General features: G+C 38.2%; 1 protein-coding gene across 2 annotated transcripts in view; it reads left to right on the top strand.

Moving 5' to 3' along the window:
• whamm (WASP homolog associated with actin, golgi membranes and microtubules) overlaps window positions 1–21,864 on the top strand; it is a 33,739-nt gene that overhangs the window by 5,764 nt on the left and 6,111 nt on the right. Inside the window, exons 3-10 of one of the 2 annotated variants that reach the window (XM_061974650.2) lie at window positions 3,032–3,182; window positions 5,010–5,179; window positions 12,556–12,598; window positions 12,641–12,847; window positions 15,308–15,483; window positions 15,542–15,628; window positions 15,691–15,786; window positions 17,379–17,679. In XM_061974650.2, coding sequence (XP_061830634.1) covers window positions 3,032–3,182; window positions 5,010–5,179; window positions 12,556–12,598; window positions 12,641–12,847; window positions 15,308–15,483; window positions 15,542–15,628; window positions 15,691–15,786; window positions 17,379–17,679 — 1,231 coding nt within the window. Of the gene's footprint in view, window positions 1–3,031; window positions 3,183–5,009; window positions 5,180–12,555; window positions 12,848–15,307; window positions 15,484–15,541; window positions 15,629–15,690; window positions 15,787–17,378; window positions 17,680–21,864 lie in introns of both variants that reach the window. The other variant, XM_061974649.2, reaches the window with a different exon arrangement.

Genomic DNA, 21,864 nt, shown 5'->3' on the forward strand with positions numbered 1-21,864 from the left:
TACTAACATCACCCTTAAAACTACATCCTGGTATATACCAACATCACCCTTAAAACTACATCCTGGTATATACTAACATCACCCTTAAAACTACATCCTGGTAAATACTAACATCACCCTTAAAACTACATCCTGGTAAATACTAACATCGCCCTTAAAACTACATCCTGGTAAATACTGACATCACCCTTAAAACTACATCCTGGTAAATACTGACATCACCCTTAAAACTACATCCTGGTAAATACTAACATCACCCTTAAAACTACATCCTGGTAAATTCTTACATCACCCTTAAAACTACATCCTGGTAAATACTAACATCACCCTTAAAACTACATCCTGTTAAATACTAACATCACCCTTAAAACTACATCCTGTTAAATACTGACATCACCCTTAAAACTACATCCTGGTAAATACTATTACCCTTAAAATGACATCCTGGCATATACTAACATCACCCTTAAAACTACATCCTGTTAAATACTAACATCACCCTTAAAACTACATCCTGTTAAATACTGACATCACCCTTAAAACTACATCCTGGTAAATACTATTACCCTTAAAACTACATCCTGGTAAATACTAACATCACCCTTAAAACTACATCCTGGTAAATACCAGCATCACCCTTAAAACTACATCCTGGTAAATACTAACATCACCCTTAAAACTACATCCTGTTAAATACTGACATCACCCTTAAAACTACATCCTGGTAAATACTGACATCACCCTTAAAACTACATCCTGTTAAATACTGACATCACCCTTAAAACTACATCCTGGTAAATACCATTGCCCTTAAAACTACATCCTGGTATATACCAACATCACCCTTAAAACTACATCCTGGTATATACTAACATCACCCTTAAAACTACATCCTGGTAAATACTAACATCACCCTTAAAACTACATCCTGGTATATACTAACATCACCCTTAAAACTACATCCTGGTAGATACTAACATCACCCTTAAAACTACATCCTGGTAAATACTAACATCGCCCTTAAAACTACATCCTGGTATATACTGACATCACCCTTAAAACTACATCCTGGTAAATACTAACATCACCCTTAAAACTACATCCTGGTAAATACTGACATCGCCCTTAAAACTACATCCTGGTAAATACTGACATCACCCTTAAAACTACATCCTGGTAAATACTATTGCCCTTAAAACTACATCCTGGTATATACTAACATCACCCTTAAAACTACATCCTGGTAAATACTGACATCACCCTTAAAACTACATCCTGGTAAATACTGACATCACCCTTAAAACTACATCCTGGTAAATACTGACATCACCCTTAAAACTACATCCTGGTAAATACTAACATCGCCCTTAAAACTACATCCTGGTAAATACTATTGCCTTTAAAACTACATCCTGGTATATACCAACATCACCCTTAAAACTACATCGTGTTAAATACTGACATCACCCTTAAAACTACATCCTGGTAAATACTGACATCACCCTTAAAACTACATCCTGGTAAATACTGACATCACCCTTAAAACTACATCCTGGTATATACTAACATCACCCTTAAAACTACATCCTGGTATATACTAACATCACCCTTAAAACTACATCCTGGTAAATACTAACATCACCCTTAAAACTACATCCTGATAAATACTAACATCGCCCTTAAAACTACATCCTGGTAAATACTGACATCACCCTTAAAACTACATCCTGGTAAATACTATTGCCCTTAAAACTACATCCTGGTATATACCAACATCACCCTTAAAACTACATCCTGGTATATACTAACATCACCCTTAAAACTACATCCTGGTAAACACTAACATCACCCTTAAAACTACATCCTGGTAAATACTAACATCGCCCTTAAAACTACATCGTGGTAAATACTGACATCACCCTTAAAACTACATCCTGGTAAATACTAACATCACCCTTAAAACTACATCCTGGTAAATACTGACATCACCCTTAAAACTACATCCTGGTAAATACTAACATCGCCCTTAAAACTACATCCTGGTATATACCAACATCACCCTTAAAACTACATCCTGGTATATACTAACATCACCCTTAAAACTACATCCTGGTAAATACTAACATCGCCCTTAAAACTACATCCTGGTAAATACTGACATCACCCTTAAAACTACATCCTGGTAAATACTGACATCACCCTTAAAACTACATCCTGGTAAATTCTTACATCACCCTTAAAACTACATCCTGGTAAATACTAACATCACCCTTAAAACTACATCCTGTTAAATACTGACGTCACCCTTAAAACTACATCCCGGTAAATACTATTACCCTTAAAACTACATCCTGGTAAATACTAGCATCACCCTTAAAACTACATCCTGGTAAATACTAACATCGTCCTTAAAACTACATCCTGGTAAATACTGACATCACCCTTAAAACTACATCCTGGTAAATACTGACATCACCCTTAAAACTACATCCTGGTAAATACTGACATCACCCTTAAAACTACATCCTGGTAAATACTAACATCACCCTTAAAACTACATCCTGGTAAATTCTTACATCACCCTTAAAACTACCTTCCATAGGACATGATCTCATCCTGGTCAACTTCACTCTCACTCCTGACCATTCCACACATGATGATTCATGGTGTGAACATTCCACACATGATGATTCATGGTGTGAACATTCCACACATGATGATTCATGGTGTGAACATTCCACACATGATGATTCATGGTGTGGCCATTCCACACATGATGATTCATGGTGTGAACATTCCACACATGATGATTCATGGTGTGGCCATTCCACACATGATGATTCATGGTGTGGCCATTCCACACATGATGATTCATGGTGTGGCCATTCCACACATTATGAAATATTGAGTGTAGGTCCTCATGCTGACCAAGGATCTCCAAGGGTCTGCTGACTGAGAACTTGGAGACTCTGAGCTGAAGGTCTGGATGAGTAATCCCGGTCTAAAGAGTTCTTTCTGCTGGTCCTTGCAGAAGAGTCTGGACTTGGAAGACCTGGGTCCTAAGAGGATTGAAGCCCTGGAGAAGGAGGCGGAGGAGTGGAAGACCAAGGCCAAGGATGCCGAGTCTTCTATTCAGGATCTTACCGTCACTTACTTTGCACAGACCTCCAAGTCTTTGCAAGGTGAGTCAGACCTGTTTACTTCATAGTCCCTAGTCCACATGTGAGTCAGACCTGTTTACTTCATAGTCTCTAGTCCGCATGTGAGTCAGACCTGTTTACTTCATAGTCCCTAGTCCGCATGTGAGTCAGACCTGTTTACTTCATAGTCCCTAGTCCGCATGTGAGTCAGACCTGTTTACTTCATAGTCCCTAGTCCGCATGTGAGTCAGACCTGTTTACTTCATAGTCTCTAGTCCACATGTGAGTCAGACCTGTTTACTTCATAGTCCCTAGTCCACATCTGAGTCAGACCTGTTTACTTCATAGTCTCTAGTCCGCATGTGAGTCAGACCTGTTTACTTCATAGTCCCTAGTCCACATGTGAGTCAGACCTGTTTACTTCATAGTCCCTAGTCCGCATGTGAGTCAGACCTGTTTACTTCATATGTTGAATGTTGCATCTTCACGGTGACGTGAATGTTACATCTTCACTGTGACGTGAATGCTGCATTTTCACGGTGACGTGAATGTTGCATCTTCACGGTGACGTGAATGTTACTTCTTCACGGTGACGTGAATGTTGCATCTTCACGGTGACGTGAATGTTACATCTTCACGGTGACGTGAATGTTACATCTTCACTGTGACGTGAATGTTGCATTTTCACGGTGACGTGAATGTTGCATCTTCACGGTGACGTGAATGTTACTTCTTCACGGTGACGTGAATGTTGCATCTTCACGGTGACGTGAATGTTGCATCTTCACGGTGACGTGAATGTTGCATCTTCACGGTGACGTGAATGTTGCATCTTCACGGTGACGTGAATGTTGCATCTTCACGGTGACGTGAATGTTGCATCTTCACGGTGACGTGAATGTTGCATCTTCACGGTGACGTGAATGTTAAATCTTCACGGTGACGTGAACGTTGCATCTTCACGGTGACGTGAACGTTACATCTTCACGGTGACGTGAACGTTGCATCTTCACGGTGACGTGAACGTTGCATCTTCACGGTGACGTGAACGTTGCATCTTCACGGTGACGTGAACGTTGCATCTTCACGGTGACGTGAATGTTGCATCTTCACGGTGACGTGAATGTTGCATCTTCACGGTGGCGTGAATGTTACATCTTCACGGTGACGTGAATGTTGCATCTTCACGGTGACGTGAATGTTGCATCTTCACGGTGACGTGAATGTTGCATCTTCACGGTGACGTGAATGTTGCATCTTCACGGTGACGTGAATGTTGCATCTTCACGGTGACGTGAATGTTGCATCTTCACGGTGACGTGAATGTTGCATCTTCACGGTGACGTGAATGTTACATCTTCACGGTGACGTGAATGTTACATCTTCACGGTGACGTGAATGTTGCATCTTCACGGTGACGTGAATGTCGCATCTTCACGGTGACGTGAATGTCGCATCTTCACGGTGACGTGAATGTCGCATCTTCACGGTGACGTGAATGTCGCATCTTCACGGTGACGTGAATGTCGCATCTTCACGGTGACGTGAATGTTCCATCTTCACGGTGACGTGAATGTCGCATCTTCACGGTGACGTGAATGTCGCATCTTCACGGTGACGTGAATGTCGCATCTTCACGGTGACGTGAATGTCGCATCTTCACGGTGACGTGAATGTCGCATCTTCACGGTGACGTGAATGTTGCATCTTCACGGTGACGTGAATGTTGCATCTTCACGGTGACGTGAATGTCGCATCTTCACGGTGACGTGAATGTTGCATCTTCACGGTGACGTGAATGTCGCATCTTCACGGTGACGTGAATGTTGCATCTTCACGGTGACGTGAATGTTGCATCTTCATGTCCAGGTATGGTGAAGCAGATGGAGGAGGACAAGTGTCGCTTTGGAGTGTCTGCCTGGGCTTCTGCTTCTCCAAGGCTGGAGAATCTGCACTTGTTGCTGGCTAAAGAAGGCCTGCAGCACATGAGAGCCACTGAGATGTGTCTGAGCCGCAAGAAGGAGGCCATCAGGAAGGAGGTGAACACATCATTGCAACACCTTCTTGTGTCCTCATGGCCATGCTTTTATTGTGAAAAGACTCCTCACACTCTACTATCAAAATGACTTTAAAAGTCTTATATAAGTGTTCAAATGAAGACAACACATGATGTAAGTGTCTATATTAGCCTACTATCAAAATGACTTTAAAAGTCCTATATAAGTGTTATAATGAAGGCAACACATGATGTAAGTGTCTATATTAGCCTACTATCAAAATGACTTTAAAAGTCCTATATAAGTGTTATAATGAAGGCAACACATGATGTAAGTGTCTATATTAGCCTACTATCAAAATGACTTTAAAAGTCTTATATAAGTGTTATAATGAAGACAACACATGATGTAAGTGTCTATATTAGCCTACTATCAAAATGACTTTAAAAGTCTTATATAAGTGTTATAATGAAGTCAACACATGATGTAAGTGTCTATATTAGCCTACTATCAAAATGACTTTAAAAGTCTTATATAAGTGTTCAAATGAAGACAACACATGATGTAAGTGTCTATATTAGCCTACTATCAAAATGACTTTAAAAGTCTTATATAAGTGTTCAAATGAAGACAACACATGATGTAAGTGTCTATATTAGCCTACTATCAAAATGACTTTAAAAGTCCTATATAAGTGTTATAATGAAGGCAACACATGATGTAAGTGTCTATATTAGCCTACTATCAAAATGACTTTAAAAGTCTTATATAAGTGTTATAATGAAGACAACACATGATGTAAGTGTCTATATTAGCCTACTATCAAAATGACTTTAAAAGTCTTATATAAGTGTTCAAATGAAGACAACACATGATGTAAGTGTCTTTATTAGCCTACTATCAAAATGACTTTAAAAGTCCTATATAAGTGTTATAATGAAGGCAACACATGATGTAAGTGTCTATATTAGCCTACTATCAAAATGACTTTAAAAGTCTTATATAAGTGTTATAATGAAGACAACACATGATGTAAGTGTCTATATTAGCCTACTATCAAAATGACTTTAAAAGTCTTATATAAGTGTTCAAATGAAGACAACACATGATGTAAGTGTCTATATTAGCCTACTATCAAAATGACTTTAAAAGTCCTATATAAGTGTTATAATGAAGGCAACACATGATGTAAGTGTCTATATTAGCCTACTATCAAAATGACTTTAAAAGTCCTATATACGGTAAGTGTTATAATGAAGGCAACACATGATGTAAGTGTCTATATTAGCCTACTATCAAAATGACTTTAAAAGTCCTATATAAGTGTTATAATGAAGACAACACATGATGTAAGTGTCTATATTAGCCTACTATCAAAATGACTTTAAAAGTCCTATATAAGTGTTATAATGAAGGCAACACATGATGTAAGTGTCTATATTAGCCTACTATCAAAATGACTTTAAAAGTCTTATATAAGTGTTATAATGAAGACAACACATGATGTAAGTGTCTATATTAGCCTACTATCAAAATGACTTTAAAAGTCTTATATAAGTGTTCAAATGAAGACAACACATGATGTAAGTGTCTATATTAGCCTACTATCAAAATGACTTTAAAAGTCCTATATAAGTGTTATAATGAAGGCAACACATGATGTAAGTGTCTATATTAGCCTACTATCAAAATGACTTTAAAAGTCCTATATAAGTGTTATAATGAAGACAACACATGATGTAAGTGTCTATATTAGCCTACTATCAAAATGACTTTAAAAGTCCTATATAAGTGTTATAATGAAGGCAACACATGATGTAAGTGTCTATATTAGCCTACTATCAAAATGACTTTAAAAGTCTTATATAAGTGTTATAATGAAGACAACACATGATGTAAGTGTCTATATTAGCCTACTATCAAAATGACTTTAAAAGTCTTATATAAGTGTTATAATGAAGACAACACATGATGTAAGTGTCTATATTAGCCTACTATCAAAATGACTTTAAAAGTCTTATATAAGTGTTCAAATGAAGACAACACATGATGTAAGTGTCTATATTAGCCTACTATCAAAATGACTTTAAAAGTCCTATATAAGTGTTATAATGAAGGCAACACATGATGTAAGTGTCTATATTAGCCTACTATCAAAATGACTTTAAAAGTCTTATATAAGTGTTATAATGAAGACAACACATGATGTAAGTGTCTATATTAGCCTACTATCAAAATGACTTTAAAAGTCTTATATAAGTGTTCAAATGAAGACAACACATGATGTAAGTGTCTATATTAGCCTACTATCAAAATGACTTTAAAAGTCCTATATAAGTGTTATAATGAAGGCAACACATGATGTAAGTGTCTATATTAGCCTACTATCAAAATGACTTTAAAAGTCCTATATACGGTAAGTGTTATAATGAAGGCAACACATGATGTAAGTGTCTATATTAGCCTACTATCAAAATGACTTTAAAAGTCCTATATAAGTGTTATAATGAAGACAACACATGATGTAAGTGTCTATATTAGCCTACTATCAAAATGACTTTAAAAGTCCTATATAAGTGTTATAATGAAGGCAACACATGATGTAAGTGTCTATATTAGCCTACTATCAAAATGACTTTAAAAGTCTTATATAAGTGTTATAATGAAGACAACACATGATGTAAGTGTCTATATTAGCCTACTATCAAAATGACTTTAAAAGTCTTATATAAGTGTTCAAATGAAGACAACACATGATGTAAGTGTCTATATTAGCCTACTATCAAAATGACTTTAAAAGTCCTATATAAGTGTTATAATGAAGGCAACACATGATGTAAGTGTCTATATTAGCCTACTATCAAAATGACTTTAAAAGTCTTATATAAGTGTTATAATGAAGACAACACATGATGTAAGTGTCTATATTAGCCTACTATCAAAATGACTTTAAAAGTCCTATATAAGTGTTATAATGAAGGCAACACATGATGTAAGTGTCTATATTAGCCTACTATCAAAATGACTTTAAAAGTCCTATATAAGTGTTATAATGAAGGCAACACATGATGTAAGTGTCTATATTAGCCTACTATCAAAATAACTATGTGTTACAGGCAATTTTTGTTGACAGAAATGTTGAAAAGTAATATTTATTCCACACATTTTTACCACATTGTAAAACATTAGTAAAACTTGTCAGAGGGTGAGATAACTCCTGGTAATGACCGACTTAGAATGGCCAAAGGTATATAGATGTGTGTGTCCAAGTCTCTTCTCATAGATTTATTACAATCTTTGCAAGCTGGGTAACGTTTGCTGTGGTCTGGAACAACATGGTAATGTTTGCTGTGGTCTGGAACAACATGGTGATGTTTGCTGTGGTCTGGAACAACATGGTAACGTTTGCTGTGGTCTGGAACAACATGGTCATGTTTGCTGTGGTCTGGAACAACATGGTAACGTTTGCTGTGGTCTGGAACAACATGGCAATGTTTGCTGTGGTCTGGAACAACATGGTGATGTTTGCTGTGGTCTGGAACAACATGGTAACGTTTGCTGTGGTCTGGAACAACATGGTAATGTTTGCTGTGGTCTGGAACAACATGGTGATGTTTGCTGTGGTCTGGAACAACATGGTAATGTTTGCTGTGGTCTGGAACAACATGGTGATGTTTGCTGTGGTCTGGAACAACATGGTAATGTTTGCTGTGGTCTGGAACAACATGGTAATGTTTGCTGTGGTCTGGAACAACATAGTAACGTTTGCTGTGGTCTGGAACAACATGGTGATGTTTGCTGTGGTCTGGAACAACATGGTAACGTTTGCTGTGGTCTGGAACAACATGGTAACGTTTGCTGTGGTCTGGAACAACATGGTAATGTTTGCTGTGGTCTGGAACAACATGGTAACGTTTGCTGTGGTCTGGAACAACATGGTGATGTTTGCTGTGGTCTGGAACAACATGGTGATGTTTGCTGTGGTCTGGAACAACATGGCGATGTTTGCTGTGGTCTGGAACAACATGGTAACGTTTGCTGTGGTCTGGAACAACATGGTAACGTTTGCTGTGGTCTGGAACAACATGGTAACGTTTGCTGTGGTCTGGAACAACATGGTAATGTTTGCTGTGGTCTGGAACAACATGGTAACGTTTGCTGTGGTCTGGAACAACATGGTAATGTTTGCTGTGGTCTGGAACAACATGGTAATGTTTGCTGTGGTCTGGAACAACATGGTAATGTTTGCTGTGGTCTGGAACAACATGGTAATGTTTGCTGTGGTCTGGAACAACATGGTAACGTTTGCTGTGGTCTGGAACAACATGGTAACGTTTGCTGTGGTCTGGAACAACATGGTAATGTTTGCTGTGGTCTGGAACAACATGGTAACGTTTGCTGTGGTCTGGAACAACATGGTAATGTTTGCTGTGGTCTGGAACAACATGGTAACGTTTGCTGTGGTCTGGAACAACATGGTAATGTTTGCTGTGGTCTGGAACAACATGGTGATGTTTGCTGTGGTCTGGAACAACATGGTAATGTTTGCTGTGGTCTGGAACAACATGGTGATGTTTGCTGTGGTCTGGAACAACATGGTAACGTTTGCTGTGGTCTGGAACAACATGGTGATGTTTGCTGTGGTCTGGAACAAAAAAGTTAACGTTTGCTGTGGTCTGGAACAACATGGTAATGTTTGCTGTGGTCTGGAACAACATGGTAATGTTTGCTGTGGTCTGGAACAACATAATGATGTTTGCTGTGGTCTGGAACAACATGGTAATGTTTGCTGTGGTCTGGAACAACATGGTGATGTTTACTGTGGTCTGGAACAACATGGTAATGTTTGCTGTGGTCTGGAACAACATGGTAATGTTTGCTGTGGTCTGGAACAACATGGTGATGTTTGCTGTGGTCTGGAACAACATGGTAATGTTTGCTGTGGTCTGGAACAACATGGTGATGTTTGCTGTGGTCTGGAACAACATGGTAACGTTTGCTGTGGTCTGGAACAACATGGTGATGTTTGCTGTGGTCTGGAACAACATGGTAACGTTTGCTGTGGTCTGGAACAACATGGTAATGTTTGCTGTGGTCTGGAACAACATGGTAATGTTTGCTGTGGTCTGGAACAACATAATGATGTTTGCTGTGGTCTGGAACAACATGGTAATGTTTGCTGTGGTCTGGAACAACATAATGATGTTTGCTGTGGTCTGGAACAACATGGTAATGTTTGCTGTGGTCTGGAACAACATGGTGATGTTTACTGTGGTCTGGAACAACATGGTAATGTTTGCTGTGGTCTGGAACAACATGGTAATGTTTGCTGTGGTCTGGAACAACATGGTAATGTTTGCTGTGTTCTGGAACAACATAATGATGTTTGCTGTGGTCTGGAACAACATGGTAATGTTTGCTGTGGTCTGGAACAACATAATGATGTTTGCTGTGGTCTGGAACAACATGGTAATGTTTGCTGTGGTCTGGAACAACATGGTGATGTTTGTTGTGGTCTGGAACAACATGGTAACGTTTGCTGTGGTCTGGAACAACATGGTGATGTTTGCTGTGGTCTGGAACAACATGGTAATGTTTGCTGTGGTCTGGAACAACATGGTAACGTTTGCTGTGGTCTGGAACAACATGGTAACGTTTGCTGTGGTCTGGAACAACATGGTAACGTTTGCTGTGGTCTGGAACAACATGGTGACGTTTGCTGTGGTCTGGAACAACATGGTGATGTTTGCTGTGGTCTGGAACAACATGGTAACGTTTGCTGTGGTCTGGAACAACATGGTGACGTTTCCTGTGGTCTGGAACAACATGGTGACATTTGCTGTGGTCTGGAACAACATGGTAACGTTTGCTGTGGTTTGGAACAACATGCTAATGTTTGCTGTGGTCTGGAACAACATGGTAACGTTTGCTGTGGTCTGGAACAACATGGTGATGTTTGTTGTGGTCTGGAACAACATGGTAACGTTTGCTGTGGTCTGGAACAACATGGTGATGTTTGCTGTGGTCTGGAACAACATGGTAATGTTTGCTGTGGTCTGGAACAACATGGTAACGTTTGCTGTGGTCTGGAACAACATGGTAACGTTTGCTGTGGTCTGGAACAACATGGTAACGTTTGCTGTGGTCTGGAACAACATGGTGACGTTTGCTGTGGTCTGGAACAACATGGTGATGTTTGCTGTGGTCTGGAACAACATGGTGATGTTTGCTGTGGTCTGGAACAACATGGTAACGTTTGCTGTGGTCTGGAACAACATGGTAATGTTTGCTGTGGTCTGGAACAACATGGTAACGTTTGCTGTGGTCTGGAACAACATGGTAATGTTTGCTGTGGTCTGGAACAACATGGTGATGTTTGCTGTGGTCTGGAACAACATGGTGACGTTTGCTGTGGTCTGGAACAACATGGTAATGTTTGCTGTGGTCTGGAACAACATGGTAATGTTTGCTGTGGTCTGGAACAACATGGTAACGTTTGCTGTGGTCTGGAACAACATGGTGATGTTTGCTGTGGTCTGGAACAACATGGCGATGTTTGCTGTGGTCTGGAACAACATGGTGATGTTTGCTGTGGTCTGGAACAACATGGTAACGTTTGCTGTGGTCTGGAACAACATGGTAATGTTTGCTGTGGTCTGGGACAACATGGTCATGTTTGCTGTGGTCTGGAACAACATGGTAACGTTTGCTGTGGTCTGGAACAACATGGCACACAAACAACAATGAGAAATGCAGCCAATATTACATACAGATAATGTGTCATGAGACATGCAAATGTAAATGAAATACACAGAGGACATAAGTAAAGGACATTAAAAATATAGCTACAAACGAGGCATAATGAGGCAACATGTACATACAGCTAGCCTAAATAGCATGTTAGCATGGATTAGCACTGACTAAATATGCCTGATTAGCACTCCACACAAGTCAATAACATCAACAAAGTTCACCTTTGTGCGTTCACGCACAGCACAAAAGTTTTGGTGGACAAAATGAGACAAAGAAGGAGTGGCATAAAACACGTCTTTCTGTGGCAGCGTCGGAGAAAGTCGTACATGTAAACAAACTACGGTGAGTTCAAGGACCGCTGAAATGAGTAGGACAAAACCAGTGCTGACCAAATACTGTCATCAGTGAAGCATGTTGAATACAAACAATTTCATATGTATGTATGTAACAATTAGGAAGGTTTGTGTCGTCTTTCTTCTCCTACACAAACTAAATTAACACAAAAATATATTTTGACCTCATATTTTTCCATGTTTGTACATTTTTGAAAACGCTCCAGAGAGCCAGTAGGGCGGCGCAGGTTGTAGATGTAGAACACTTTTGAGATGATGTAAGAGTGGACACTTGATTAGGGACAGCATGCTAAGTCCATGTGTTGGCTGCAGCTGGCCAGCTTGTGTGCAAGTCTGCAGCAGCAGACGGCTGAAGGTTCTCCTGCGTGCCACGGAGACCAGCAGCAGACGGCTGAAGGTTCTCCTGCGTGCCATGGAGACCAGCAGCAGACGGCTGAAGGTTCTCCTGCGTGCCATGGAGACCAGCAGCAGGCGGCTGTGGACAAGCTGGAGCTGCTCTTCTATGAAACCCAGCTGGAAGTGTACAACACCAAGTTTGAGATCCTGAAGAAGGAGGAGCAGCTGCTGGTGGCTCAGCGAGACACCCTGCGGCGTCAGATGAGAGGTACGCACACCATGTTGCTCACAATAACATCAGTTGGTCCCCTGACTTGAATGAGGACAAGATGGATAGAAACTAGAGCCCAACTGTTGCCATAGCAACCAACCCTGCTCCATCTTCTCATGATCTGAGCGTCAATCCTACTTTTCTGTCTCCACTAAAAGCTGCTCTCTACAGTTCAATAAAGAGAAACATCATTGATGACACCTGAGCAGGTAACACTACAATGTTGCTCAGCCAATCAGCTGCCAGGACAGTCAAGAGCGTGTAAAAGCTGTCAATGGAAGCAGGAAATGAGACATACAGTGGGGCAAAAAAGTATTTAGTCAGCCACCGATTGTGCAAGTTCTCCCACTTAAAATGATGACAGAGGTCTGTAATTTTCATCATAGGTACACTTCAACTGTGAGAGACAGAATGTCAAAAAAAAATCCAGGAATTCACATTGTAGGATTTTTAAAGAATTTATTTGTAAATTATGGTGGAAAATAAGTATTTGGTCACTTCAAACAAGGAAGATCTCTGGCTCTCACAGACCTGTAACTTCTTCTTTAAGAAGCTCTTCTGTCCTCCACTTGTTACCTGTATTAATGGCACCTGTTTGAACTGGTTATCTGTATAAAAGACACCTGTCCACAGCCTCAAACAGTCAGACTCCAAACTCCACTATGGCCAAGACCAAAGAGCTGTCGAAGGACACCAGGAAAATAATTGTAGACCTGCACCAGACTGTGAAGAGTGAATCTACAATAGGCAAGCAGCTTGGTGTGAAAAAATCAACTGTGGGAGCAATTATCAGAAAATGGAAGACATACAAGACCACTGATAATCTCCCTCGATCTGGGGCTCCACGCAAGATCTCATCCCGTGGGGTCAAAATGATCATGAGAACGGTGAACAAAAATCCCAGAACCACACGGGGGGACCTGGTGAATGACCTGCAGAGAGCTGGGAACAAAGTAACAAAGGTTACCATCAGTAACACACTACGCCGACAGGGAATCAAATCCTGCAGTGCCAGACGTGTCCCCCTGTTTAAGCCAGTGCATGTCCAGGACCGTCGGAAGTTTGCCAGAGAGCACATGGATGATACAGCAGAGGATTGGGAGAATGTCATGTGGTCAGATGAAACCAAAATAGAACTTTTTGGTATAAACTCAACTCGTCGCGTTTGGAGGAAGAAGAATACTGAGTTGCATCCCAAGAACACCATACCTACTGTGAAGCATGGGGGTGGAAACATCCTGCTTTGGGGCTGTTTTTCTGCTAAGGGGACAGGCCGACTGATCCGTGTTAAGGAAAGAATGAATGGGGCCATGTATCGAGAGATTTTGAGCCAAAACCTCCTTCCATCAGTGAGAGCTTTGAAGATGAAACGTGGCTGGGTCTTCCAGCATGACAATGATCCCAAACACACCACCCGGGTAACGAAGGAGTGGCTCCGTAAGAAGCATTTGAAAGTCCTGGAGTGGCCTAGCCAGTCTCCAGACCTCAACCCCATAGAAAATCTGTGGAGGGAGTTGAAAGTCCGTGTTGCTCGGCGACAGCCCCAAAACATCACTGCTCTCGAGAAGATCTGCATGGAGGAATGGGCCAAAATACCAGCTACTGTGTGTGCAAACCTGGTAAAGACCTATAGTAATCGTTTGACCTCTGTAATATAACCTTTGTTGGCAGTAACAAAGTATTGAGTTGACTTTTTGTTATTGACCAAATACTTATTTTCCACCATAATTTACAAATAAATTCTTTAAAAATCCTACAATGTGAATTCCTGGATTTTTTTTTTCACATTCTGTCTCTCACAGTTGAAGTGTACCTATGATGAAAATTACAGACCTCTGTCATCATTTTAAGTGGGAGAACTTGCACAATTGGTGGCTGACTAAATACTTTTTTGCCCCACTGTACATTAAAACTTTAAAAGTCTGGACACACTTTCTCCTCATTCTTTATTTCCATGACTATTTACATTGTAGATTGTCACATCAAAACTATGACACCTGTGAAGTGCAAACCATTTCAGGTGACTACCTCTTGAAGCTCATGGAGAGAATGCCAAAAGTGTGCAGAACCGTAGTCAGAGCAAAGGGTGGCTATTTTGAAGAAAGTAGAATATAAAACATGTTACATAACTCCATAAGATGTGTTCATTGGTACGAGCAGCAGGTGTTTTCATAGCACATTTCAATCTGACAGGCAACAATTGTGGACCATGGGACTGACTCACGTCTCTGACCGTGATGTGGACTTTCTTGACACAGTATTTACTTCTGTGACCTATTCCACACAACCTTTCCGAGTCATGGTGCAGAAAAAAAGTCAACTCACATGGTCACACACAACATAGACATGCACCTGGGGGTAGGCCCCTCCCACCTCTAAGGACACGCACCTGGGGAACCTTATCAATGAGTGTGTGGCATCATGTCACAGGTGTAGAAACATGAAGTGTCGTTGCAGAGCTGAAGGAGGAGGTGGTGTACTACGACGTGTGTGAGGATCCAGAGGAGCTCCAGAGCATGGTCCCCCAGCAGACTGAACCTCCTGCTGTGGCTCAGCTGAGGAGACGTCTGCAGACCCTGGAGACCAAGAGAGGCCACACCTGTGCCCGGCGGGCTTACCTGCGCAACAAGAAGGTGGTGCTGATGAGAAGGTAGAAGTAGCAGGAACTAACCTGCCTCCAAACACTTGTAGGAGCAGTGTGTGGACGCACGTGAGCAGAAGCAGCGCGCCGCCAAGAACACCTCCGTCCTCTTCACCCGCCACCATCAGGTCCACATGGTACGTCGCCATGGCAACGTCTGTCCCCTTGCCACGTCTTCTTACCTGCCTGCCGTCTGTAGAAGCGAGAGAAGAGGAAGGAGGAGGAGCAGAGGAGGAAGCAGTTTGTGGACCAGGAGCGAGAGAAGACCCTGAGCAGATTAAGGTCCTTCAGAGAGGTCAGACATGTTGACCACTATCAGCCATCTATGTACATACATACATACATGTATATACATACATGTACATACATACATTAGAGATGCGCGGTTTGCGGGCACAACCGCGGAGTCCGCGGATCGGGCGGATGAAATTTTAAAAAAATTAGATTTTATCCGCGGGTCGGGTCGGGTCGGGCGGTTGAAATAAAAAAAAATTAGATTTTAAATAGATTCAGGCGGGTGGCAGTTAAACCAATTGGTAAATATATATACATAGTTAAATGTTGTTACCCACATACGAAAAACGAGCAGGCACCTGCTGCATATGCCACAACAGAAGAAGAAAAAAAAAAGAGATGGACACTTTTACGGAGCGGAGAAGGCCCCCGACGCCTCGCCGGGGTCCGGGACCGAGGCCCCTTCCCCCGAGAGGGCCCCACCGGGAGCCGTAGCTGAGGCGATCCGCGAGAAGGGCCCGACGCACGTCCAGGGTCACCACCGCGCCCACCGCACCGACACCCCGCCTCGTCCGCCTTCGCCGCGGCCGGCGTCACGCGCAGCAGGTAAGCAGCTTACCTGCCCGCCACCCCCGTGGCCGGGGGCTCGTAACAGGGGTCACTCCGCGCGCTCCGCCCGCGCAGCTTACCTGCCCGCCACCCCTGTTGCCGGGGGCGCGTAACAGGGGTCACTCCGCGCGCAGTGCGCTCACGAAAGGGGTGGGGCTCACCCTGGTTGATATAGACAGCAGGACGGTGGCCATGGACGTCGGAACCCGCTAAGGAGTTTGTAACAACCCACCTGCCGAATCAACTAGCCCTGAAAATGGATGGCGCTGGAGCGTCGGGCCCATACCCCGCCGTCGCCGGCAGCGAGACGCGCTTGGAGGTGCGCTCAGCGCGGCTCCCATATGATTGCGCACTGGTGTGCGTCTGGGTCGTGACAGCGTGGCACGCGAATGTCTGTGCTGCATTGGATCAGTCTCCTTTCTTTAACAGGCAAAAGCTTTATAACCTCACTAATGCCTTGCATCGTCTATATTAGATGTATAACAACGGGCGGGTGCGGGCGGATGCGGTTCTGATCAAATGTTACATCGGGTGGATGGCGGATGGTTGACGACTTTCTGATGCGGTTGCGGATGAAATAATTGCCTATCCGCGCATCTCTAATATACATACATCTATGTATGTATATACATACATAGATGTATGTACGTACGTACATACATCTATGTATGTATATCTATGTATGTATGTACATGTATGTATGTATGTATGTATGTATATACGCGTATGTATATACGTGTATATACAAACTAATAACTTTTGTTGATTTATTAATGATTAAAAATGTTCAGTTTTTATAGCCATATAGTTTTTTTGAGACATTCCTTCAATATTACAATTTTATGTTTTTAATTCCTGTATTATCTTTTTCACATTGTATTATTCTCACTCTTCAACATTTTGTTCTTCAAATTCAAGACTTAAGATTTTTTTTATTTCTTTGTCATTGGAGCCTGAATGAGGAATGACATGAGGAAGTTAGTGAACAAGAAGAGAAAATATGATGATTATTATTATTATTAATATGATGTGTTGTCTCTTCAGAAGCGAGCGGGTCAGCATGTCCTGAAGACCCCTCAGTCCAGAACATCTTGTCCTTCTCAGCCACTCTCCATCATCAGCACTGGACCTCCTCCCTCCTCCAGTCCTTCTGTCCAAACACAGCCCAGACACATCCCACCTGCACCTGGACACACCTGTACGCTCCCAGCCTTCGTTCCTCCTCCTCCTCCTCCTCCTCCTCCTCCTTTTCCTCCAGTCAGCACTTCCTGTGAGGACACACCTATGGCGCTCAGTGACCGAGACACGCCTCCTCCAGCCAAGAGGACACTGACACAAAACATAGGTGAGGATCCAGCTTTTATACTCTAATAATGTCTATAAATACATTCATACACACTTTTACTGTAAAATACGTCAATAAATACATTCATACACACTTTTACTGTAAAATATGTCAATAAATACATTCATACACACTTTTACTGTAATATATGTCAATAAATACATTCATACACACTTTTACTGTAAAATATGTCAAATACATTCATACACACTATATATCTATAAATACATTCATACACACTTTTACTATAATATATGTCAATAAATACATTCATACACACTTTTAATGTACCATTTATAAAATAAAAAAAATAAAAAAGTACCATATGTCAATTAATACATTCATACACACTTTTACTGTAATATATGTCAATAAATACATTCATACACACTATATGTCTATAAATACATTCATACACACTTTTAATGTACCATTTATAAAATAAAAAAAATAAAAAAGTACCATATGTCAATTAATACATTCATACACACTTTTACTGTAATATATGTCAATAAATACATTCATACACACTTTTACTGTAAAATATGTCAAATACATTCATACACACTTTTACTGTAAAATATGTCAATAAATACATTCATACACACTTTTACTGTAAAATATGTCAATTAATACATTCATACACACTTTTAATGTACCATTTAAAAAAATAAAGTACCATATGTCAATTAATACATTCATACACACCTTTGCTGTAATATATGTCAATAAATACATTCATACACACTTTTACTGTAAAATATGTCAATAAATACATTCATACACACTTTTACTGTAAAATATGTCAATAAATACATTCATACACACTTTTACTGTAAAATATGTCAATTAATACATTCATACACACTTTTAATGTACCATTTAAAAAATAAAAAATAAAGTACCATATGTCAATTAATACATTCATACACACCTTTGCTGTAATATATGTCAATAAATACATTCATACACACTTTTACTGTAAAATATGTCAATAAATACATTCATACACACTTTTACTGTAAAATATGTCAATAAATACATTCATACACACTTTTACTGTAAAATATGTCAATTAATACATTCATACACACTTTTAATGTACCATTTAAAAAAAAAAGTACCATATGTCAATTAATACATTCATACACACCTTTGCTGTAATATATGTCAATAAATACATTCATACACACTTACTGTAAAATATGTCAATAAATACATTCATACACACTTTTACTGTAAAATATGTCAATAAATACATTCATACACACTTTTACTGTAAAATATGTCAATAAATACATTCATACACACTTTTACTGTAAAATATGTCAATTAATACATTCATACACACTTTTAATGTACCATTAAAAAAAAAAAAAAAAAAAAGTACCATATGTCAATTAATACATTCATACACACCTTTGCTGTAATATATGTCAATAAATACATTCATACACACTTTTACTGTAAAATATGTCAATAAATACATTCATACACACTTTTACTGTAAAATATGTCAATAAATACATTCATACACACTATATGTCTATAAATACATTCATACACTTACTGTAATATATGTCAATAAATACATTCATACACACTTTTACTGTAAAATATGTCAAATACATTCATACACACTTTTACTGTAAAATATGTCAATTAATACATTCATACACACTTTTAATGTACCATTTAAAAAAAAAAAAAAAAAAAGTACCATATGTCAATTAATACATTCATACACACCTTTGCTGTAATATATGTCAATAAATACATTCATACACACTTTTACTGTAAAATATGTCAATAAATACATTCATACACACTTTTACTGTAAAATATGTCAATAAATACATTCATACACACTTACTGTAAAATATATCAATTAATACATTCATACACACTTTTAATGTACCATTTAAAAAATAAAAAATAAAGTACCATATTTCAATTAATACATTCATACACACCTTTGCTGTAATATATGTCAATAAATACATTCATACACACTTTTACTGTAAAATATGTCAATAAATACATTCATACACATTTTTACTGTAAAATATGTCAATAAATACATTCATACACACTTACTGTAAAATATGTCAATAAATACATTCATACACACTTTTACTGTAAAATATGTCAATAAATACATTCATACACACTTTTACTGTAAAATATGTCAATAAATACATTCATACACACTTTTACTGTAAAATATGTCAATTAATACATTCATACACACTTTTAATGTACCATTAAAAAAAAAAAAAAAAAAAAAGTACCATATGTCAATTAATACATTCATACACACCTTTGCTGTAATATATGTCAATAAATACATTCATACACACTTTTACTGTAAAATATGTCAATAAATACATTCATACACACTTTTACTGTAAAATATGTCAATAAATACATTCATACACACTATATGTCTATAAATACATTCATACACTTACTGTAATATATGTCAATAAATACATTCATACACACTTTTACTGTAAAATATGTCAAATACATTCATACACACTTTTACTGTAAAATATGTCAATTAATACATTCATACACACTTTTAATGTACCATTTAAAAAAAAAAAAAAAAAGTACCATATGTCAATTAATACATTCATACACACCTTTGCTGTAATATATGTCAATAAATACATTCATACACACTTTTACTGTAAAATATGTCAATAAATACATTCATACACACTTTTACTGTAAAATATGTCAATTAATACATTCATACACACTTTTACTGTAAAATATGTCAATTAATACATTCATACACACTTTTAATGTACCATTTAAAAAAGAAAGAAAAAAAAGTACCATTTGTCAATTAATACATTCATACACACCTTTGCTGTAATATATGTCAATAAATACATTCATACACACTTTTACTGTAAAATATGTCAATAAATACATTCATACACACTTTTACTGTAAAATATGTCAATAAATACATTCATACACACTTTTACTGTAAAATATGTCTATAAATACATTCATACACACTTTTACTGTAAAATATGTCAAATACATTCATACACACTTTTACTGTAAAATATGTCAATTAATACATTCATACACACTTTTAATGTACCATTTAAAAAAAGAAAAAAAAAAAGTACCATATGTCAATTAATACATTCATACACACCTTTGCTGTAATATATGTCAATAAATACATTCATACACACTTTTACTGTAAAATATGTCAATAAATACATTCATACACACTTTTACTGTAAAATATGTCAATAAATACATTCATACACACTTTTAATGTACCATTTTAAAAATTTAAAAAAAGTACCATATGTCAATAAATACATTCATACACACTTTTACTGTAAAATATGTCAATAAATACATTCATACACACTTTTACTGTAAAATATGTCAATTAATACATTCATACACACTTTTAATGTACCATTTAAACAATTTAAAAAAAGTACCATATGTCAATAAATACATTCATACACACTTTTACTGTAATATATGTCAATAAATACATTCATACACACTTTTACAGTAAAATATGTCAATAAATACATTCATACACACTTTTACAGTAAAATATTTCTATAAATACATTCATACACACTTTTACAGTAAAATATGTCTATAAATACATTCATACACACTTTTACAGTAAAATATGTCTATAAATACATTCATACACACCTTTGCTGTAATATATGTCAATAAATACATTCATACACACTTTTACTGTAAAATATGTCAATAAATACATTCATACACACTTTTACTGTAAAGTATGTCTATAAATACATTCATACACACTTTTACTGTAAAATATGTCTATAAATACATTCATACACACTTTTACTGTAAAATATGTCAATTAATACATTCATACACACTTTTAATGTACCATTTAAAAAATTTAAAAAAAGTACCATATGTCAATAAATACATTCATACACACTTCTACTGTAATATATGTCAATAAATACATTCATACACACTTTTACAGTAAAATATGTCAATAAATACATTCATACACACTTTTACAGTAAAATATGTCTATAAATACATTCATACACACTTTTACAGTAAAATATGTCTATAAATACATTCATACACACTTTTACAGTAAAATATGTCTATAAATACATTAAATTGAAGCACAGGCTG

The sequence above is a fragment of the Nerophis lumbriciformis genome, linkage group LG15 (assembly GCF_033978685.3).
Source record: "Nerophis lumbriciformis linkage group LG15, RoL_Nlum_v2.1, whole genome shotgun sequence".
Classification (NCBI taxonomy): Eukaryota; Metazoa; Chordata; class Actinopteri; order Syngnathiformes; family Syngnathidae; genus Nerophis; species Nerophis lumbriciformis.